General features: G+C 53.5%; 1 protein-coding gene across 1 annotated transcript in view; it reads left to right on the top strand.

Annotated features, from left to right (window-relative positions):
* The window catches only part of UACA (uveal autoantigen with coiled-coil domains and ankyrin repeats), a 70,097-nt gene extending 49,155 nt beyond the window's left edge, over positions 1–20,942 (top strand). The window contains exon 19 of the mRNA XM_090149203.1: positions 20,390–20,942. Coding sequence (XP_090005329.1) covers positions 20,390–20,431 — 42 coding nt within the window. The 3' untranslated portion in view covers positions 20,432–20,942. The remainder of the gene's footprint in view (positions 1–20,389) is intronic.
* Positions 20,943–21,225: the final 283 nt, after the last annotated feature.

Here is a 21,225-nt window from a genome sequence, read left to right as displayed (position 1 = left end):
GGTGCCAAACCTCGCTGTGCAGATGGGATGTGGACGCAAGGAGAGGAGTGCAGCTGGGATTGCCAGCTCCTGTGCAGCCCGAGCCCCAGCCAGCTCAACTGCAGTGACTGAATTTCATGTGAAAACGCTGTAAAGTGAAATTTCTCACAGTCTTGGTTCAGCAGTGGGAGGAGCACGCTGTGTTTGCTCGGCAGCTGGCCCTGCACCCCCCATGGTGGATAAAACCCAGGCCTGGAGTCTGCACTGAGCTCCGAACCCAGGGATTTCTGGATGGTTTCAAGTTCGTTGTGAACACTTCCGCAGGTTCCAACATACGGTTACTTGTTCTGGTAACTGCTTGTTCAGTATTCAAATTCCAGCACAGGATACTCCCTCTGACACTGTAACTGCCTGCAATCTTCCTCTGGCCCTGTGTGTGCCACGAGGTGCAGCAGTGCTGCAGCCCCCCGGGGAAAGCTCAACCTGTGCCGAGATGTTTGTGCAGCTGGAAGAGGGAGGCCGTGTCGTGCTTAGGGATGAAGTGGCTTCGTAGTATTTTTGTAGTGTATAAAATAATATTTTATATATAGAGAACAAAACAGGCAAGGCGAGGATGTTAAATTCCTCCGGTAAATTGCTCAGGGAGTTTTTGTTCGGCTCTGTTTCTGCTGCAGCAGCAGTCTTCTGACCACCATCCCGGTGCAGAGTGCCAAGCAAACACCTCGAGGAGGAGCTGTGCATCTTTTGCCCTGGGTCTGGTTGGCATTGCTCGCCAGGCTCAGCCCCAGCCCTGGGGCAGGTGGGGAAGGCAGAGCCTCCAGGAGCCCAGGAGCCGGCACTGAGCCCTCCAAGCCACCCCTGGCAGGCAGCAGCTGCTTGGGTTTGAATGAAGAATCATTCTTGGAACTGCTTGTTTGCAGAATTTGGGTTTCCAGAGGAGTTTGCCCATCTAATCTGGAGGAAAGCAGCACTCAGAACAAGCCCTGCTCTTCTCTCTCCGACTTGAAATACAATTTTGGTTTCTAAAATAAAACAAAAAACCTCAGTTTTGAATCGACGTTTTGACTTGAAATGTCATTTTGTTTTTAATTGCAGCAGCAGAGCGAAATGACATTTGAAGTCAAAATGTTAATGTTTTGTTTAGACATCTCCCATGGGAAAATTAAAACGTTTCATTGCAGCTGACATTTCCCTGCGAAAGGATCCCAAAGCGGGGCTGCCTCCAAACAGGACGAGGAGGGCTGCTGAGCTGGGCTGGCAGAGGCTCTGTAGTGCTGTGTGCATTACAGCAGGGCAGGAGGGGATGCCCCCGGTGTGTCATTAATGGAGCACATGGCACTGCTGGAACAGGAGGAGAGCTGCTGTGCTGCTGTGCTGGAGGTGAGCGGGTCAGCAGCCCAACGCTGTGCCATCGAGCTGCTGCAGCTCTTCAGCAAAATCCTCTGGCACTTGAAATAATGAGCTGTGCTAATTCAGTGTGTTTTCTGTGCCCTCGCTTAGACAGCCATCCTCTGCTCGCTGGGCTGAGTGCTGCATTCCAAAACCTAATTCTGTTCCAGGGAAATGCTCAATTACAGCAAAGTGAAGGTTTGCTTTGCTGGAGTGCCCTGACCTGCAGGAGCACCCACTTGGGTGGAGAAGCCCCTCACAGAGTGGTGCTGCCAGGCAGGGAGTTGGGAAGAGAAACCAAATGCAGGGCAGTGCAGTGCTCCTGTGTGAGCACAGAGCTGCTGGGCACCAACACAGATGTGCTGTGAGAGCGGCGTCTGCACACCTGAGCATCTCCTCCTCCCCTCAGCACCCACTGCAGCTGGCCGCTTCCACATCCGCCTGCGTTCTGTGACCCCAATCAAATGGAGCAAAAATACCCAAACCGAGCCTAAAGTAGAATCTTCCCTGCAGCATTTCTCTGTGGGCAAACCCGAGGAAATGCCACGATGTTCTGTGAGCACCGAGCAGCAGCTCCAGCAGCAGCAGCAGCAGTTGGCCCGGCTCTCCCAGCACCCGGATCCCGGGGCGGGCGCTGCAGGCTCCTCCATGGCCAGGGCCATGCGAGTGGCAGCCGGCGGCTCCTGGACCAGGGGTGGTGCTGAGCCCCTCGGAGGAAATGAAAAATGCATGGATGCTAATCCTCAGACATCTTGCCCGGGGGTACCACTGTGTCTGCTTTTTTTTTTTTTTCTTTTTTCTTCCCTTAACCAGAAAGAAAACAACTTTCAAAAAGCTTTGGTGTTTGCTTCTGCCTTGTGAGCATCTCCGGGCAGGTGATGAAGGGATGGGCTGTGGTCGTTGCAGAGCTGGGGACGCGGGAGGGCGTCTGGTACTGGGATGTCTCCAATGGCTGCAGGCAGAGCCCTGACCCCAGTGGGACGCAGGGAATGCCACGGAGCGCTGAAGAGTGCAGTGATCTGCTGCACGTGTGGCCTCTCAATGAGACTCCAGTTTGGAGCTAGCAAACACTGTGCCTGCAGAAAAACAGCTTTTCCCAGCTGTGTTTTCCAGCCTTGCCCTGGCTGCATCCATGCTGGGCACAGGCACTTCTGAGGACACAGCTTTTCCACTTCTCTTTCTACTTTTGCTCTGTGACAACACAACCCCTGCACCAGCACCCTGTTGCACAAGCAGTCCCTGCTGGTAAAGCACATCCGTCTGTATCACATCCACCAGATCCGAGGCAATTCTATTGCACTCATCACTATTTAGTTGGAGGTGTTTCCAAACACCAGAATTACCTTTAATTATCACCTAAACCCAAGCAGACACCTCCCAGAGCACACGGACCCCAGTGTGCAAAGCAGCGGCATAGGCACTGCCTGCACCCAAACCCTATGGGGCAACTGAAGGGCTCCCGGCTCATCCTCGTGCTCTGCTGGGGTTCCCGTGTCCCTGTGGGTGAGCAGGGTGCTGGGCTGGGGCAGGGCGGGCTCAGAGCAGTGCAGGGTGCAGCCCAGCACACAGACAGCCCGCAGACCGTCTGTGCGTTGGGTTAATTGCTGCTTTTCTGCAACACTTCAAAGAGTGTTTCTAACCGCGGTATGTGGCACGTATTATTAGATTTGTTTTTGGAATATAATGATAAACTGTTGCTATTATGGAGGTAGACATAATTATCTGGAATCTATTTTAATCTATTCTTCCTTTTAAATATTCTATGTTCCCTTTTAATAAGAGGTAGCATCCACCCTTTGATGTTCTAGCGGAGGTGTGGAAAGCTCTCTGCTCCTTGCTGCACATGTTAATTGAATAGCCTCCCTTTCTCTTCATTAGCCGCATTAGCTTGCATTAACACCTTTTAATATCTCTTTAAAATCTTGTTCAATTTACTTTCTTTAATCTTTTCCTTTCCCAGAGTGTTGCATCACTTTGATCCTCATCTTCTTCTTTTCTTTGATGACAACTTTGAGTTTAATTTGTATTTGAATTGAAATGGAAATTTCCTAATTCCCCAGAATTCAATGTGCGTTTTACACAGGTTTGGCATCTGCGTTGGCACCGCTGCTGCTGGGGTGGGAGGGAGGGCAAGAATCCACATTGCTGCCCTGAAACACGGCCTGTGTCCCTCAGCCCCTCCGTGCTCACACCGACATGTGCTGCTTGCTGTCCAACGCCTCGAGGGTTGCAGGTGAGGTTAATGAAGGTGATTCTCAGGAGCCACTGCTGGATGCTTTCTGTCCTGGTGCTGAGCCACGCTCAGCATGGTGCAGCTCAGTGCAGCTCAGCGCAGCTCAGTGCAGCACAATGCTGCAGGCTTCTCCTTGGGGTGCAACGTTCCTTTCTTTCTCCACCAGCCAGGCACAGCACCCACAAGCAGTGCCAGGAAGGGGCTCATGGGCACCAGCACAAGGCCGTGTATTGCCTTGCCCTGCGGGCAGCAGCAGAGGATGCTTGGTGAGCCTCCAAAGGGATGGCAGAGAAGCAGGGGGACCCAGGGCTCTCCCCGTGCCCTTCCTGGCAATGGGCTCAGTGCTGGAGCCTGCTTGCTGCTGTTTGTTCCAATGACCCGAAGGTAACAAGGAGTGCTGGCCTCGTTTCTCCAGGAGCAGCACCTGGGAACTGCTCAGCAGTCCCAGCCCTGCCTACACCCATGAGCTCAGGAGTGAGTAACATCTCTCCTTGCCTTTCGTCTCACGCTGGGTGCTGGGGAGCAGCGATGTTTCCTGCAGTGCTCGGGGCCCTTTGCTGCCCTCTGACACCCAGGTTTGGCTGCTCTGCTCCTGCTCAGTGCTGAGCATTGCTGTGCTCTGCTCCAGGCCTGGCTGTGTTTGTTCTGGTTACCCCGTGGCCCTGTAAGAAGTTGACATTCTTGCTGTTAAGTCACCTCAGCACCACCTTAACCTCAGTGCTTCCCAAATTATTTGGCCTTTAATTACAAACTCTCTGTGATGTTGATACACAGCCTCAACCTGCACCTGAATTTGCAGCATGGGGATCTCAGTGCCCGTGGTGTGGGGTCACAAAGCATCTTCCTGCAGCACAGGGCGCACAGCCGGGCTGCTCATCCCTCGTCCCCAGCAATGGGAGCTCCTACAAGCCTCCAGCTGGGGCGTGGGGGCAGAGCGCTGCAGGCTCTCATTAGCCATGGCTCACAGCCATCTCTGCTTCTTGCTGCTTTTCCTTCTTGCTTTTCACACAGACAACGTGAGGCTAACTGTAATGAGAACTGAGTGCCTGCATTACAAGGCCAGAAAGGTTTATTGCTTTCTCTTCAATTAAATTAAACTTCAGCACTGGACGCTCAGGGTACATCTGGGTGGTTAATGAGTTCTCCATGGCTGCCGCCTCCACCGCGCCGCACCTCCCAGCTCCTGCCTGCTCCCCGTGGCCGTGGCTGACTCCATCCCCTGCAGCTCTGTGGCTGCTGGGACAGTCCCATCTCATTAAGCTGAGCAGGTGCTCGCAAAAGCGGCTGTTAATTGTGTGTGCAGACCACTTTTCTCCCTGGTGGTCTCCTCTTGCTGCTCCTGGTCCATCCCTAGTGCATGGGTGCTGCTTCGTGCACCTCTGCAGCCTCGTGCAGCGGTGCTGTACCTGATGCAAATCACCTGCAGAAGCCTTTGCTGAGGGAAGCAAGAAGCTCAGTGTGAGGGCACACAGCTGAGAGGTGCATATCCAGCTGACTTGCAGGTTGATGCACGTGGCACTCAGGGCACAGGATGCATGCAGGTAGCAGCTGTTTGCACGCCTCACTGCAGCAGCCTTGAGGCAGCAGCCTTGTTGCAAGCAGAGAGATGTGGTGCAAAGGCTGAGTCCCCAGTGGGCTCTGTAGCCAGTGCCACTGGGCTGGGGTGATGTCCAGCTCTGCACACAGGGACACACGGGGCTGAGCGGCCCTTCCAGAAGTGCAGGTGAATGACATCTCATGGCTCCCAATGGGAGAGATGGGGAAAGCGTTCTGAATCCTTCTTTCGGCTTAGAGCACAATAAATCAGCTTACTCTTTAGAAAGAGTCAGATTAATATTGTTAAGACTTTATTCCTGATGCTCTTCATCAGAGCACTCGATATCTATTAAAAACAAACTGACGTGGATTTTAACAATAACACTGGGGATGAACCATGTTTTTCTAAGCACTCCGCACAGCCCTCCTCGAGCCCAAAAGAAGCAGTGTTGATTGACAGGTTACTCACAGGATGGATTTCTTGATTGATACAAATATTTTCTTTCTGGGCATGCATTTGCGAGGCCTTTTAAATCAGTAACTTTTAACACAGGGGAAACATCCTGCCCCTGGGCTGCTGGGCTGTGTGCCTGGGGCTGTGCAGGTGGTGCCTCTTGGACACAGGGTGTCTCCTGGACTCATAGCATCTCCTGGCTGCACAGTGTCTCCTGGACACATGGAGTCTCCTGGGCATATGATGTCTCCTGGATGCAGTGATGTCTCCTGGACACTTGTTGTCTCCTGGACACATGGTTTCTCCTGGGGTACCATGGCTCCTGAATGCAGTGATGTGTCCTGGACACATGGTGTCTCCTAGATACGTGGTGTCTCCTGGGTATGTGATGTCTCTTGGGTACATGATGCCTCTTGGACACACAGTTTCTCCTGGGCATGATATTTCCTGGACACAGGATATCTCCTGTGCACATCAGGGCTCCTGAATACAGTGATGTCTCCTGGACACAGGGTATCTCCTGGGCGCACTCAGCAGAATCACAGAATCACAGAATGACCAGGGTTGGAAGGGACCTCAAGGATCATGGATCTCCAACCCCCTGCCACATGCAGGGCCACCAACCTCCTCATTTAATGCTAGACCAGGCTGCCCAGGGCCTCATCCAAGCTCCATGTAAGCCTGTCGCTGTGTTGGGCTGAGCATTTCTCACCTCTTGTGCTGCCACTGGATGACAGCGCTGGGAGCTGAGGATGTTCCTGTCCCAGATGCCTCCATTGGACTCAGCACTGCTTGGGGCAGCGAGCATTAGGGCTGTGCCATGGGATACAGGCCGGTTGCTGGTCATTCAGCACAGGTTTTATTCTGTGTGCTGCACAGCTCCTTCCTCACAGTTACATTTCTGAGCAGCTGTGTTGTATTTCTGTGCTCCGTGGTATTTCTCTCATGGTTTCCAATAAAAGCAGAAAAGGAATCCGAAAACTTTCCACAGCCAGCCTTAATTACTTTCTAGATCTGAAGAACAAAGAGCTCAGAGGTGTTGAGGACCACTTCAAATTAAAACTCAGCTTGCAGTGGAAGTGACGATGGGGGGGAGGGAGGGGTTGGCCAAGCAGCCAAGCAGCTGTGAGGGGAAAATGTGCATGGTCTTCTTGTGCTTGATCAGCAAGCAGTGAGCTGTGCTGGAGGATGTCTGCCCTGAGAAGGTGGTTTCACTTCAGAGCTCTGAGCACAAGAATAATGAATATTACCCTTTATTAAATCCATTTGTTGTTGTTGTTGTTGCTTATAACTTTGCATTTAGCTCAGGGGGAAAGCTTTCTGTGGTCAGCGTCTGCGTCGGGCTGAAACTCTGTATTTGGGAAGTTTGGGCTAAAACAAGGCAACCACATCTGAGAGCCACGGGAGGGAAGCAGTCTGCTTTGACGTGTTTGAAAAGCAAAAGACAGTGCACACAGTGGGCCACAATCCACACAGGCTGCATGGGACGTGATCTGCATGGGCTGCACACAGATGGAGTGCAGTGCTGGGGCACAGGGCCATTAGCTGCCAGGTGCGGGCTGCCTCTGAGGCTGTTCTGCACTCGTGCACATAGCAAGCAGAGAAAGTTGCTCCCAAATGCCCATCTCCATCAGCCAGAAGCAAGCACCACCAAGAATAAACCTGTTTGTTGCTAGGGGTTAATCTTGGGGTGATGCACTGCAGCTGTGTGGGTGATGTTGAGATTCAAAGCATCTGTCCCATTTCTTTAGCTCCTGGGGGGGAGGAGTTTCTCATGGCTCTGTGTTCCTCTGTGAGTCGTCTCCCTTTTGCAATGCCTTTATATGAGTGTTGCAATAAGAAGCTGCTGAAAATGTAGGTGTTCTTTCTGTGGCTGTGAGATGCCCCTATCAGTGGGGACTCTGCTTCATCATCCTTTGGGAGCCCCCACCTGCAAACCATAGCTCTTTGGGCCCGCAGCACCTTTAGCACAGAGGCCAGAGCCATCTGGGCTGAAACGTGCCCAGAATTGAGCAGAGCACCCCCAAGAACATCGTGGGCTCAGAAATAGTGAGATTCCCTCCAGGCAATCAAGTGGAGGCAGGTGGGTCAATTCCATCCTTTGGTCTGGGGGATCTGAGGTTGCTCCTTGTGACACGGGAGGATCCCAGCATCGGTGTCATTGCCGTTCTGTTGCAGTTCTGTCAGACAAAGCCATCCCTGGCATGAAAATCTGGGGTGTTGTTTCCATTGGGTTCTGTTGGCAGCTGGGCTCTGCAGCAGTGCATGGAGCTGACAGCTGAGGGTGGGGGTACTCACGATGCACCCATGCAGGAGCACATTGCTGACACTGGGCTTATCTCACTGTCCCAGGCTCCTCTTCCTTTCTCTGCTGCAGTTTGGCCCCGTGGAGGCAGGAAAGCTCTTTCCCAGTCAAACATAAGCAGTTCCTCCTGGGCTGCCTGCATATGCAGCACTGCATTCATCTCCGAGGCTCTCGGAGCAAGAAGCCGTTGCTGTGCAGATATTTAAATGGAAATCTGGTTGGGTTATTAAGCACAGAGCAGCAAATTTATTCTGGTCATTTATTATTGATAGGTAACATGACATTATTTTAATAGCATACTCTGATCCCGCTGCAGCACAGCGGGTGGGGATGGCAGTGAGCTCAGGGGACCCAGAGCTGTTCCCTGGGTTTCTGCAGGCTGGGGCTGCTCTCAGAGCCCACCTCCAACCCCAGGTGCAGCCATTCCCACCCTCGAGCCCCCAGTGCTCACCAGTAGCCATGCAACCCGCCAGGCTGTGCGGTGGCTGTCTGGGGCTGTGTGGGTAATGTGGGTAATGTGACTGTTGTTGGGGCTGTTGTGTGGGTGAGGGATTGTGCGTGGGCTCCTCCTGAGGCAAAAGAAGGAGAAATTGCATGGGATATCCAGGCGCAGGGAGCCCTCTGGCCCTGCTGAACGGTGCTAATCAACTCACAAAGCCCCGCTGAGCTAATCACACCCTGTGCCTCAGCGCAGCACTCAGCTCTGCACTGCTGAGCACTGCAGGGCTGCTTCTGCCCCACGTCGTGGCTGTGGATGAGCCCCCAGTGCCCAACCATCACTGCCGTGCTGGGCAGGGCCCTGCAGAGCTCCTGGCACCGCTCAGCGTGCCGCTCCAGCCCCATGCAGCTCTGCGCAGAGTTTGCTCCGGGTGATGATGGAGAGGGTTGTGGAAATGAAAAGGAATATTTTCTCTTTGAAAAGGAGAGGGAGCGTGCCTGCTGTGTTAAACCAGAGAGTGGGGTGTGAAAAAAGAAGCGCGCGGGTGATGAGAAGCTTCCTGCGAACTCGTCCCGCGTAATTGGGATGAGAGCTGCTCTGCCCCGCACGCTGATGGCAGTCACAGGGGGGAACGTGTGTGCACAGCCACAGAGCTGCTGGAGCACCACTACCAGCCCCTGCTCGGGCCATCAGAAATTAAAGAGATGCCGTGAATCTGAGCTGGAAATAAAGCAGGACACACATTCATCGGGTGGGTCCGGAGCGCTTCTGGTGTCGGCTTCAATTGGAATAAACAAGTGGTGTTTGCCTGCGCCGGGCTATGGGAGCGAAGCACATTGCTGGAGAGAGCGGCTGCCGCGCTCCCCTGTGAGCACCACTTGCCCAATTCCTGCTTGTTTTTAAACACAGGCGGTTGTGAAACTGAGAGGGTACTCAGGGGTACTCATTACCACTTCTTCTTTGCGAGAGTTTGCCTCTAATGCCCATAAAAACACCACTTGCTCTCACGAGGGATTCCACGTTAAATATTCAGGGCAGATTACAGTGAGAACCACGCAGGAGAAGGAAGGAAGGAAAAAAAAAAGAAAAAGGTGTATAAACTGTTGTGTTTCTTTAATGATGGAGCAAAAAAGGTTAATGTGGTTGGGGGGGGCCTGGGGGTGGTGCTGCCAGCTGCAGTGTGAAAACTTGAAGGAAGAGGTGGTGGGGGCTGCTGTGCTGGAGGTGTGGGCTGCCCATGGAGCCAGGTTTGCTCGCTGCTGTTCAGAGATGGCAGTGCTCGTGTGGGGCAGGGCAGCCCCGAGGGGGGACCTGGAGCTGCTCTGTGGCGTGCGCTGTGTTGTAGCTGCATGGGCACGATGTCACTGCTTTGTCACCAGGCCTTGAGTTCAGATGGAGGCCTGTGGCTCCTGGTGCCCGCGTTGTTCCGGAGGGCACAGAGCATCCCTGCTCACAGCTGAGCATTGGGATGTGGCTTTGCTGCTGGTGCAGGTTTTCCCCCAGCGATGCAGAGCCACAGTAAAACAATTCAGAAGCCATCAAAGCCCCCAGGAGGGCAGTTCTGCTGTGCAGATGACACCTCCCCCAGGAGCTGGGCTGTTTCTCTCCTACATTCTTCTCCTGTGTCATTGTTTTTCTCCTTCTAACTGCAGAGTGCAGCCCTGTCTGGCAGTGAAGCAGTGCTGTGGGTCACTGTGCACAGCCCCCAGCAGCCCTGTGCCCCACAGCACCTCCCATGGGGGATGCTGGGGCTGTGCAGGGGCAGCTGGGAGCCAGGCTCAGTTCCTGCAGGGCCTCCAATAGCTTGGGGTTTTCTCCCCCTCTCCCAGTGCCCAGCTGCTGCCTTTCCCCATGCCAGCAGCACCTGTAGGCTCTGAAACGGAGCCGGTGAGTCACGAGCCACCCACATTGAGTGCGTAGTAACCCACAGGGGAAAAGTGCTGGCTTTCAACACCCTGCATGCTGGGAGGGTTACCTGCTGCTGTGCCCAGCCCCAAACCTGTGGGAAGCGATGCCTGAAAGCATGGCAGCCCCTGCCCTGGCACTGCCAGAGATGGAGCCCATCCCACCCTGCAAAGCGGGGGCTGCGGGGGGGGGGGGGCATTGCTTTGCACTGCTGTGTGCTGCTGTGCTGCGCATGGAGGAGACGCAGCCTGTCCGTCTCAGCGCAGTACAGGCAGGTGCTGGCACACGTGGCCCCGAGGAGTGCCGTGGGTCGCTGTGGTTTCGTGCTCGTAAGCAAATGGATTTGTGGCTTCAGCCGATTGACTCAGAGCTGAAGTGTTACTTGGCGAGCGGAGGAGAACTGCCACCCCAGCACTGCTCTGTGCAGCCGCGTCGGCACATCACGAGCAGCAGTTTAAGGCAGGATGTGGCCGTGGTTTCTTTTCCTTTTCTTTTTTTTTTCTTCTTCTTTTTTTTTTTTTATGGGGGCTTTTTTTTTTTTTTTCCTTCAAACCAAGATCCTCTCTAAAGAAAACAAACCTCTGTGGCCTGGTGCTGGCCTGGGGGATGTGCTGCTCTGCATGAGGGGTGGAAGCAGTTGTGCTGGAGCTGCTCCTGCAGGGAGAGCAGGTCCTGCTCCTGCCTCACCGTGGCTGCGGATGGGGATCCTCCAGGATGGGGAAAGGGATGGAGTTGGGGTTGTGGATGGGTTTTGAGATCGGATGGGGGGGTAGGGATGGGGATGGAGGATGGGATGGCAGCCGCACTTCCCCAGGACATGGGGACCGCAGCGTGGGAGGGGACCCGGTCTGCGGCTGCTCGAGGCCTCACCGGAGCAGGGCTGGTTTCTGGTGAGTCATTTGGGAACTTGTCTCGGTACAAACACAGCCCTGCACCCCGGGGATCGTGCTTGGGGCCTCGCTGCTGCCTGGTGCTGAAATGAATATATCCTGCCCATGAAATGAACAAACGCTGCCCTGCAGCCCCGTGCATCCGGCGTGTGGGAGCTGCTCTGTCAGTGCGATGGCTGCAGGCTCTGCCTGTGCCCTCATGGGTCTGAGGATGAAAGATGGTTGTTTTGGGGTGAAAGCAACTCATTTTCGCTCCTCTCTTCCAATGAGGGCTGTGCTGCGTTTTCTTGGCCTGTGGCAGGTTGGCAGGTTTTGCAGGACTGGAGCACAGGGGTGGCAGGGAAGGCATCAAGGCAGCGGTGGCAGTTTGCAAACCGCAACGGAGCCCCACGGCGCGGTGCTGCCCCACAGCACGGGGGGGTTTGTGAAACTGCAGCTGTTTGTGCAGGAGCTGAGCTGGGGGGAGGGGAAAATCCAGGAGTGGGAGCCAAGCTGGCTGCAGGTGAGGGTGGTGGGGATGGGACAGGGCTGTCCTCAGCCACCATTGCCATATGCTCAGGGTGTGGGCCCCTCTGTCTGTGCCCAGCTGGCTCTGTCAGGCCACAGAAGCCCAAATTGGCCCCCTCAGAAAGATTTCCTCATGTGGGGGTCGATGCCATTTGCAGGCAGGTGTGAGCTTGTGCCCTGGTTGCTGATGAAACAGGAGTGAGGTCTGTGCTTGTCCCAGGTGCAACCGAATTCCCTGTGCCCCATCGTGTGCCTGGCTGCCGCTCCTTACCCAGCCCTGCTGTGCCCCATCACCACCTCACATCTTCACTGCTGCTTTTTCCCAGCTGGCTCCTTGCCCACGTGCCACAGGAGCTCCCTGAGCCCCTCCCCGTGGCCCCGTGCAGGGCTCCATCCCCTTCATCACGCCGGGGAGGCTGCCGGTAATCGGGAAGGAAGTGGTTTGTGGAAGGGTGACAGTGATGAGCTGGCTCAGAAGTGTGGCTATGGCTTGAGGTTTCTGCTCTGGAAAGCTGACTAATTTCCACCAGAAGTGAGGCCACAAGAAAAAAAAGTCCCAGGAGTTGGCTGTGCTGCTGACCTTCTGACACGGGCGCTGGGAGGGGGCCGATGGCTCGGTGATGCAGGCATGCCCACTGCGTGCCTCCTGTTCCATTGGGATGCATTTCCATCCCCTGCTTTCAGGGTTCCTTTGGCTTTTCCCTGTTTGGGCCATATGTTTCCCTAAAGGCTCTGTAGCCTGCAAATATCATCATCTAACACACAAGATCTCCTTTTTAGTTTTTGTGGGCGCAAACACCCGCAAATGAGATGGCTTTGGCATGGGGAGAATGCTCAAAAAAAAAAAAAAAAAAAAGAGCAGCTCATCCAAATGCCTGCTGAAGTGTGTTCTCTTCCTTTGTGCAAAGAAGGGGGATTGTATAAGGGAGCAATGAAAGGCCCCAGTTATGTCTCTGTAGGGCTGGAAAGGCAGACCCCAGCAGCAGATGAGGCCCTGCAAATTCCTTCCCTCAATGCAATTGAGTCTCACGGGTGGCAGGATGCAATTTGTGTTTGAGTTTGGCTTTCTAGTGAAACTCTTGGCTTGTCACTCTCAAGGCACAACAAGCTCCTTAAATAGCAGGCTAAATTTCTCCACCTAGCCTAAAAAAATAAAACAGTACTCTGCCAAATGAAAGGACATATTCCAGTATTCTTTGTTGTTGCAACAAATTGGGTGGATACTGTCAGACTTCTGCGTTCTGGGAATACTTCCAGAGCCTCTCTTTGTGTGCAAGTCGGTTACCATGTAATTGTCAACTTAAATTGCAGTGTTGGATAACTCCGCTTCGGCTGTAAGCTAATCTGCCTTGCTGGTGCCTTTGCCCGCAGTGTGTGGGCAGAGAGCTGCACTGCTTCTCCTGCGTGGGGCTGTGGGCACCCACGGGTGGGGGGCCGTGTCATGTTGGGGCAGTGTTGCACTGGGGCCGTGTCATGTTGGGGCAGTGTTGCAGTAGGCAATGCTGCACTGGGGCAATGTCACGTTGGGTCACTGTTGCACTGGGGCAGTGTTGCATGGGAGCAATGTCATGTCGGGGTGATGTTGCATCGGAGCCCTGGTGCCATGGGGGGTGGCCTCTTGGCTAAAGCCCTGCCCAGCACTGAGAGCTTCGGATCCTGCTTGTGTGGTTGGGGCTGTCCCAGGCATGGCCCCGTGCCCCACGTGCCTGTGTCTGCGGTGGAGGAGAGATAAAAGGTTGCTTTCGATGCGGTGGGAATCGTGTTCACCCTCTTCCTTCCCCTTTCAAATTGGCAGCTCATTTTGTTGTGTTTGTTTTAGCCTGAATCCCAATGACAATTAGTGCTAGAAGGCTAGATTAAGCTGTTTTTACTTGTTTTCTTTTTCACTTTGATTTCCACCTCCTCCAAATTCTTAATCCTACTGAATATTTCATCTCTTGTAACTCTGTCAATTGAAAGTCCCCCAGCGGGACGCACAGGACCAGCACTATTAGAGCTGCTTTGCTGCAGCTAATGCTGCTCGGCGCTGGGCTGAGTTTGTTGCGCAATTTATTTCAGACGAGCAAACCACAGCATCCGCTGCAGCATCAACTGCACGGGCAGCCTGGGAACGGGACTGTGCAGCAAACGAGAACTTCGGTGGCTGATGAGAAAGCAGAGCACCCCTCGTTCCCAGCCCGCTCCTCCTCCCGCTGCACGCAATGGTTGCAGGTGGGAACCTCCCGTGGCACCGCAGTCCCACCGCAGCCATAGAGAACGTGCTGCTGGGGTTGGCTGCTGCTGGAGGTCCCTTCTGCTGGCTGGTGTGGGGCGCAGAGCTGGGGATGTTGCCCCCCTGTTCACCATTCCCCAGCAGAAATTGCACTTATAGCTTTTTTTTCCCCCCCCCTGTGACTGTGCTTCCCAGGGTGCTCTCGGATTTGTTGGGGTTGGCTTTTCTTTTTTTGCTATTAACTTGAAAGTTTTGACAAAAATTTTCAGTAGGGAACTTCACTCGTGTCAAAAAGGCATTTCCCAGCTTGAACTGCTCTGGGCCAGCTCTGTTCAGGGCTGCCCATCCCAATAGACACTTCCTCACTTCTGCTCCCTCGTGCTGCCTGGAGAAGGGCTGTGTGTGGGGTCAGCAGGGTGCACTGCCTTTTACCCCACAGAGCACTCTGCAATATCCCTAGCAGCGCACAGGGATGTTCCCCCAGGAGGAATCAAGTTGCTCATGCATTTTACCACCTCCAACACGAAGCAGGGCTGCAGCAGCTCTGCCAGCAGCTCACCAACACTCGCAAAGCTTCGGTGCTCCTCACCTGCTCTGTCTGCTCCTTATTGAGAGCCCTAAAGTGGCTGCAGCCCGAATGGAATTGCCAGCAACTGGCTCCAAGTGCTGCTGCCAAGGGAGCGGCAGTGGCATATGTTTGCTCTCAGAACAAGGTTACAGTCTTGACTCATTAGAAGTTCCTCTCCTCCTTTTGGGGCATATGTGGAAGTGCTGGGTGCCAAGCTGGCAGCGCATGGTGGAGCAGGGAGGGCTCTGTGAGGTGCTGGTGTTTGCACTTCTGTCCATTTATCTGCACTGAGAGCAGCTGCAGATCTGGTGCAGTGCTGGGGTGCAGGGCTCCATCAGCAGCTCCCAGCGCTCCTTCTCTGCACAGATGTGACTCTGGGTGCAGGTTGGCTCACAGCTCAATGCCGTAGCAATTGGAGCTGTGCGGGCACTGCACGGAGCTGGGTTATTCTGCACACCCCTCAGTAATGGCACGATGGCTTTGCGGCATCTGCAACCCATAGTAATGGCTCATTGCTGAAGCATAAGTGGTCGTACCGTCCTTGGGATTTATTGCAGGCCGAGGGATTAATTTCCTGAAATATACGGTCATGATGTTGAGGTTAAATTAAGATCTCATTCAAAAGGATTCTTTTTATCATATTTAATTTGTAACCCTTTTTTTCTGCAGCCATTTTACAGCTCTTCCTCCCCCTCCCTTCGATGTTCAGTGTCATGTTTCCAGGAAGAATCTTATTTCATGCAGACTAATAGCATTTTTCAGTACAACCTTTTACGGTTCTCCCCGTTCGAGTTTCTCCTGTCTCAGTTGCTCGTACACAACGAGGTCTTAAATCCTCCCTTAGAAAATAGAGACGTTGATGCAAAAGCAACCAGAGCTGCTGGCAGAGCCCAAATCCATCCCTTCTCCTTCCCCACACCCCCTCCAATCTGCTGTAACTAAAAGCCCTTTTACTTCAGAGCAGAGCACGTTGATAGAACACATGTCGGATAAATCCAACAGGACGTTTTTACTCCGGGTGATAAGTCTATAAAGTGGATCTGGTTCTGCACTGGCCTCACTTTGCCCTCCGTGGTATCATGAGACGGACAGATGCACGGCTGTGCTCAGGGATGCAGGAGGTGGCAATCCTGTTTGCTGGGGTGTTTTCCTCCCTCCACTGAACACCAGAGCCAAGCACACGTGGGCAGCTGTGCATGCAGGACAGCACTGCAGGCACGGAGCGCACAGCCCCCAGGTGTTGATCTCTGCTTGGGGGCAGTGGGGTGAGTGTGACCCCCACGCAGCACAGAGCACAGCCCTACAGCACGTCCTCCTGCTGCTCCTCAAGGCGGGAGGACAGGCAGCCCTAAAACTCGCCTGGTTTGCAGAGGCTTCTCTGCGCCACGCAGTGCCAACGTGAGGGCCTGCAGCGGGCACACCTGCGTGCAGGGAGCAGCCCAGCCACGGCCCGCAGCCCTGCCTCGTGCCACCATTTGCTGGTTTGTGCTTCCTTTTTTCCCCCTCCAGAAGTGCTGATGGACAAGTTGAGTAACCATATCTGCTCGTTACAGGACATCTTGAGGCTGATTGCGGAGGTCAGGACTCAACTGGAAAGACCGCAACGGGTTGCTGACTGGCATCCACGGCCCAGATAAGATAAAAACAACTGATGACAGCGGGGAAGTGAAACAGTCATCTCAGCACTTGGATTAATGCCCGGCGAGAAGGAAGGGAAAAAAAACGAGGAGGGCCGTCAGGGAGGGGAAGGGGGTGGAATACGGATGAGAATAGAAACTCTGGAAAAAAGCTATCAGGAGGCAGCAGAGCTGGGTGTTAAATATTTATGAATTAGCAGCTCTCGTCGTGCCCTGCCTTGCCGTGTGGCTGCTGTGAGGGGGGGGATGAGGTGACCACGCGGTCGTGGCTGGGCAGCAACAGCACCACGCAGAACAAATGCAGGTGAAGAGGAGAAGGGTAAATGAGGCCCTACAAAAACCGCCATTCCAAAAATTCTGCTGAAGAGCAGCGGGGTAATTAAATCATAATTGCTTCTTGCTCAGCTGGAGTGACATTGTGAGTGGCTGAAGGTGGTGAGGAGAGGAAGGCGAAGTTTCACTGCTGCTCCGCTCGCAATGGGGCAGCCCCAAAACCACTGGGCCCCCAACCCTCTGCCCCCACCCTCGAGGCTGGGTGCTGCCTCCTGCTGCATCCCACTCTGTGCTGTGCTGGCATAGCCCAGATGTGTGGCATCCGTGGTGGAGGAGCGGATGTGCCAAACCTGAGAGCTTTGGAGGAGCCATTCCCAACCATGAGACAAACAGCCTGCAAATCCTGTAAGCATTTAATTACACGGCGGTGTTGTGTAACGTTTAAGGGGCTGATGTGACCTGACAGCACAAAGGACACTTGGGGCTCAAGTTTAAAAACGTGAACCTTCCCAGCACGCGGCTCCAGGGCGGGTTTTCTCTTCCCCACCATAACAGCTGCGTTGGGATGAGAGACTCTTTTCAGCTCTGTGGATGTTCTGAGTTCTGCTGGAGTTTCCTCGTTTTTTGTTTCAAAGTCACAGGAATACTTGGTGCATTCCAAAGCGTTTTGGAATGAGGTCCTCCTGCACACGGGTGCAGCTGAGCAGCAGTTTGGTGGTGATGCAGGGATGCTGGGACGCAGGGTGCAGGACATCCCCAGGCTGTGGGCTCTGCAGGGGATGCAGCTCTGCAGCCCCTTACCAACCATCCCATCCGTTCTGCTGGGAGCTTGAGCAAAGCCCACCGTGTTGCTCCTGGTTTTGTGGAAAAGAGCATCCCTGCTGTGGTGGGCTGGAGAATAGCTGTGCAGGAGCTGCTCATGGGGAGTTCTGGCCTTTGGCACTGTGAGGGAAGGCTGAGCAGGTTATGCTCCCACCTGGTGTAATTGTTTCTTCAGTAGCTGTAAGGTGAGTCACCAGGCAGTGCTGTGGATGAGGAGTGAGCTGAGGAGCTGCCTGCTGCTGAAGGGCTGGGGATACTGCAGTCTGCCTGACCTGGGCACATCCCCTGAGGAGCTTTGGGAGTGATCCTAGCTGGGAAACTCAGGATTTGTGCTCCTACAAAAGTTTATATATATATATTAATATATTATACATATATATATATATATAAAATATATACCTATAATTCTCTAATAGGAATCACCTGTTGCTCCTCCCCATCCCTGTTACCATGCAGATGGGTCATCCCTGCCTGGGATCCCAGTGGGCACCAGTGGGAGTGCTGTGCCCACAGCTGATCCTGGCACCGGCTGGAGGGCGATGGGAGGAGGAAAAGGGCTCTGGCGACACAGACAATAAAAAGTCTTTGCGTTCCACTGAAGTTTCTTGAGCAACTGGCATTTGCCCATAAATGTACTTAAGCAGAAAATCACCAGAAAAGTGCTATAATCTGACAGATTTTTCACAGGCTTAAATATTCATGAATTAAAAGAATTGGCAGAATTTTCTACATTATTAGCTTTCAGCATGGCTACGGGAGCAGTTGGTGCACTGGCTGCTCTTCAAAAACTATTAATCTAGTCTGTCATCACAGCAGCCATTTTTTAATTAGCTACTTTGCTGAACGATCTGGTGCAGCAGCGAGACTGGAACATTTACGTGGTATTAAAGTTTTAAAGGTGCCCCTTTCCATTTTTAAGCAAAGTTCTGAAACGCAGCAATAGGGGAAGCGAGGCGGAGGCGGATCGCTCCGCTCCAATGGTTAACTGCTGCTTTTATTTTGGAAAATCACGGCTTGGAATACAGAGCCGCTTCTACGAGGAGGAGAAATTGCATGAAATAAATTGGTTCTCTAAACTGAAGTTCACAGCATTCCTTCCCCATGAAATCAAAAGGAGATGTTTGGAGCCGAAGCGTTGCGTGCGGATCTCATGGAAAATGAGGGGGCATGGCACTGCCTGCGGCGGGCAGGATTTATTGCTGCCAGTCCCGCAGGGAGATGGCGACGAGTGGGGGATCTGTGGGTCTGCTGAGCTGAGCTCCAGAGGGCTGTGGTGGACCCTTCCCAGATTGAGAGGCTGGGGTGAGCTGGCTGTCATGGGAGCGCAGGGCTGCCTGGGGCCATGCCTCCAGCACTTGTACCCCATCCTGGCACTGATACCTCAACCCCGGCACTGGTACCCATCCCTGGCAGAGGTCTTGTCTGGGAACGGAGCTGGGGCTGTGCTGGCCTTGTGCTCTGGGTTTCCTTAGTCCCATATACACCCCAGGGCTCAGCCCTGAGTTACTCCTGGCTCTGGAGGAGGCATTGCTCCCAAACAGCTGGAAACAGCTCCCAAAGCTGGTGTTCAGTGAGCCGTGTGCTCTGGCTTGGAGGGTGGACAGCCCAATCCTTCTGTCCCCACTGTCCTCAGTGCTGGCTGGTGGTAGTGGTGCAGGAGCACGTGGGGAGGATGCTCTCAGCCCCCATCCTAGGTGCTGCAGGTGGTGTGGGCAGAGACCCCACGGTGCCACCCCCAAGGAGACATGTGGTGAGCTCAGACCCTGGCCCCAAGCACGGTGGCTTACAGGCATAGCTCTGGGCTTTCCCATTCAAACCTCACCACCCAGACATTGGCGCAGTCCATCTTGAGCCCTGCTTTGCTCTCTGTGCCAGAGCTGCTGCTCTCCTGACTTGTTATTTGCATGTGAAAAAGCAGCAAAATTATGTCTTTATGGTCGTTCTAAGAGTACTGCTTTTTGGCATCAATGGGCACCTCTCTGATCTGTGCTGCTGGGTCCCAACAGAGCTTTCCTTTGGGCACTGTGATGCCTGTTTCTTGCTGCCTGCAGGGTGAGAAAGGTGTGCTGGAAGTCTAACTTCTTTCTTTCTTTCCCATTGTCGTGGAAAGTGAGAGCTGTTAAGAAACTGACCATCCCAATGTCAGTGCTGCACATATAGCGTCTGCAGTGCTGCTCTTTGTGCACGCTTCTGCCATGAGAAGTCATTTCAAAGGAGGTTTCCCTCTTCCTTGATATCATGGAAGGGAACGAGCATTTTTTGGCTGCTGTGAATCTCATACCCTACACAGGAGAAGTGCAGGGGGAAACCCCGCTCTACAGCTCCAAGGCAGGAAAAATGGGAAAACATCCCCAGAAAAATTCTTTGCGGTGTGATAATTTTCATGTGGTTTTCTGGGTTTGGATTCCTTGGTGGGTTTTGTCTTCCGTTGGCCATTCCACTCCTCCATTCAGTTCCTTCTGCTCCAGGGCTGGGAAGCCCGAATTGCACCGAGCATCCCTTGTAGGGATGGCAATGGGAGCAGGGGCAGCCACCGCTGCTGCACTCCATCGCTATGAGTTCTCTTTTAATCCTTCATCATTTTTAATATGCAGTCACTTAAATGAGGCACACACCCTTCTTGGCAATTATTTGTAATTGTCCCCTGTGAGTTCTTGAACAAAACACTCTTTATTAATACTTAAAGCTTCTAAAAGCATTGCAGATCAGATGGAGATACTCTATCCAGCAGGCTGCACCACGCGCTGCAGCCCGTTAATTAAATTTGCCAGATAGGATTATTTATTAGAAGTATACGCTCAAGATGCTCTTTGAAATGTGGGGCTGGCCCGTGCTTTCTGCTGTGTCATACACTGCGCTGCTATTTATACTGTGGGAAAAGTGAGCTTTTCCATTTGGATTCAGATGAACATCTGAGGGAAATGAGCGCGTTCGTGGAGGATGGCCATGCTGAGATCCCACTGCATGCGGCTCTGTGTGGTTGGAAGGGGCAGGGGAGGAGGAGAGTGTTGCAGTGGGAACAGATGGGGTGATGGATGGGACGGGGCTGGGATGGAGCTGCTCTGCCCCACGGATAGCCCTGCTGCTGGGAGTGCTCAGTGCAGAGCCCCTTGGTGTGAGCTCCAGGAGACCCAAAGGAACTTACTGCCTATTAAAAAAAAATCAGCTATATCTCTCCTTGTTTGAACAATGGGGCCATATGTGTTTCTTCTCATTAAAACTATTTTTTTTTTTTTTAAGGAACTCCACTGCAGAAACAAGCGTGGAAGCCGACGTAATTAAAGGCTTCTTTTTCCCCAGCCGTGGTCCTCCGGTCTTTGAAGAGCGCGGGGATCCCTGCGGAATGCTCTGAACTCTGCAATATTTTGATAGCTGCAATAACAAAATCAAAAGATGCTTTCATGACGAGAGCACCTTGTGCGCATTGCAGCCCCCCGCTCCCCCCGCGCACAGACAGCTTCACGGGGCCCAGAGCTGCATGCAGATAGGAGCTGGATTCCCGTCTGTCTCCTCCAGGGACGGAGCTCTGCAGCCATCGCAACGGGCGCTGGGAGAGGAGCAGTGTTCTCCTGCTGCTCCCCAGCTACACTGCTGTGTGATTCCCATCCACAAAGCCTGCACAGGAGCAATGTGGGGATGCAGCCCCAGGGCGGGGGCACCTCAGAGGCAGGGAGCTGGCACTGAATGCCCCCAGCCTTTGCATTGCTTCCCTTCAAATAGCCGCTTTCCTCCACTGGACATGCCACCAGGCTGCTACGCATTCTGAAACCCTCATTAAAATACTCTAATTCCACACTTTTGTTAGATTACCGGCTCATCTGCTTGCAGGAATCCTTCTCTGTGCCTCAGCCATTGAAATCCTCGCTCTGTTCCTGCCACCCCTCGGAGCCGCAGCACCATGCGTGTCCGCTCCACCCGAGCCTTGGCAGTGGGGGCTTTTTGGAATGAGGAAATTGGGGCATTCCGGCAGTCATCAAGCTGGAATCATTAAGCTTTCATCAGGCCAAATTAGGATTTGGAGTCCCGCTGCCCTTCTTGCTCCCTAATTGTGTGCACTCAGCCCTGGCTGTCCCGAG

This window comes from Phasianus colchicus, chromosome 12, assembly GCF_987193195.1.
Source record: "Phasianus colchicus chromosome 12, bPhaCol1.hap1.1, whole genome shotgun sequence".
Classification (NCBI taxonomy): Eukaryota; Metazoa; Chordata; class Aves; order Galliformes; family Phasianidae; genus Phasianus; species Phasianus colchicus.
This window is presented reverse-complemented; position numbering and strand designations above follow the sequence as displayed.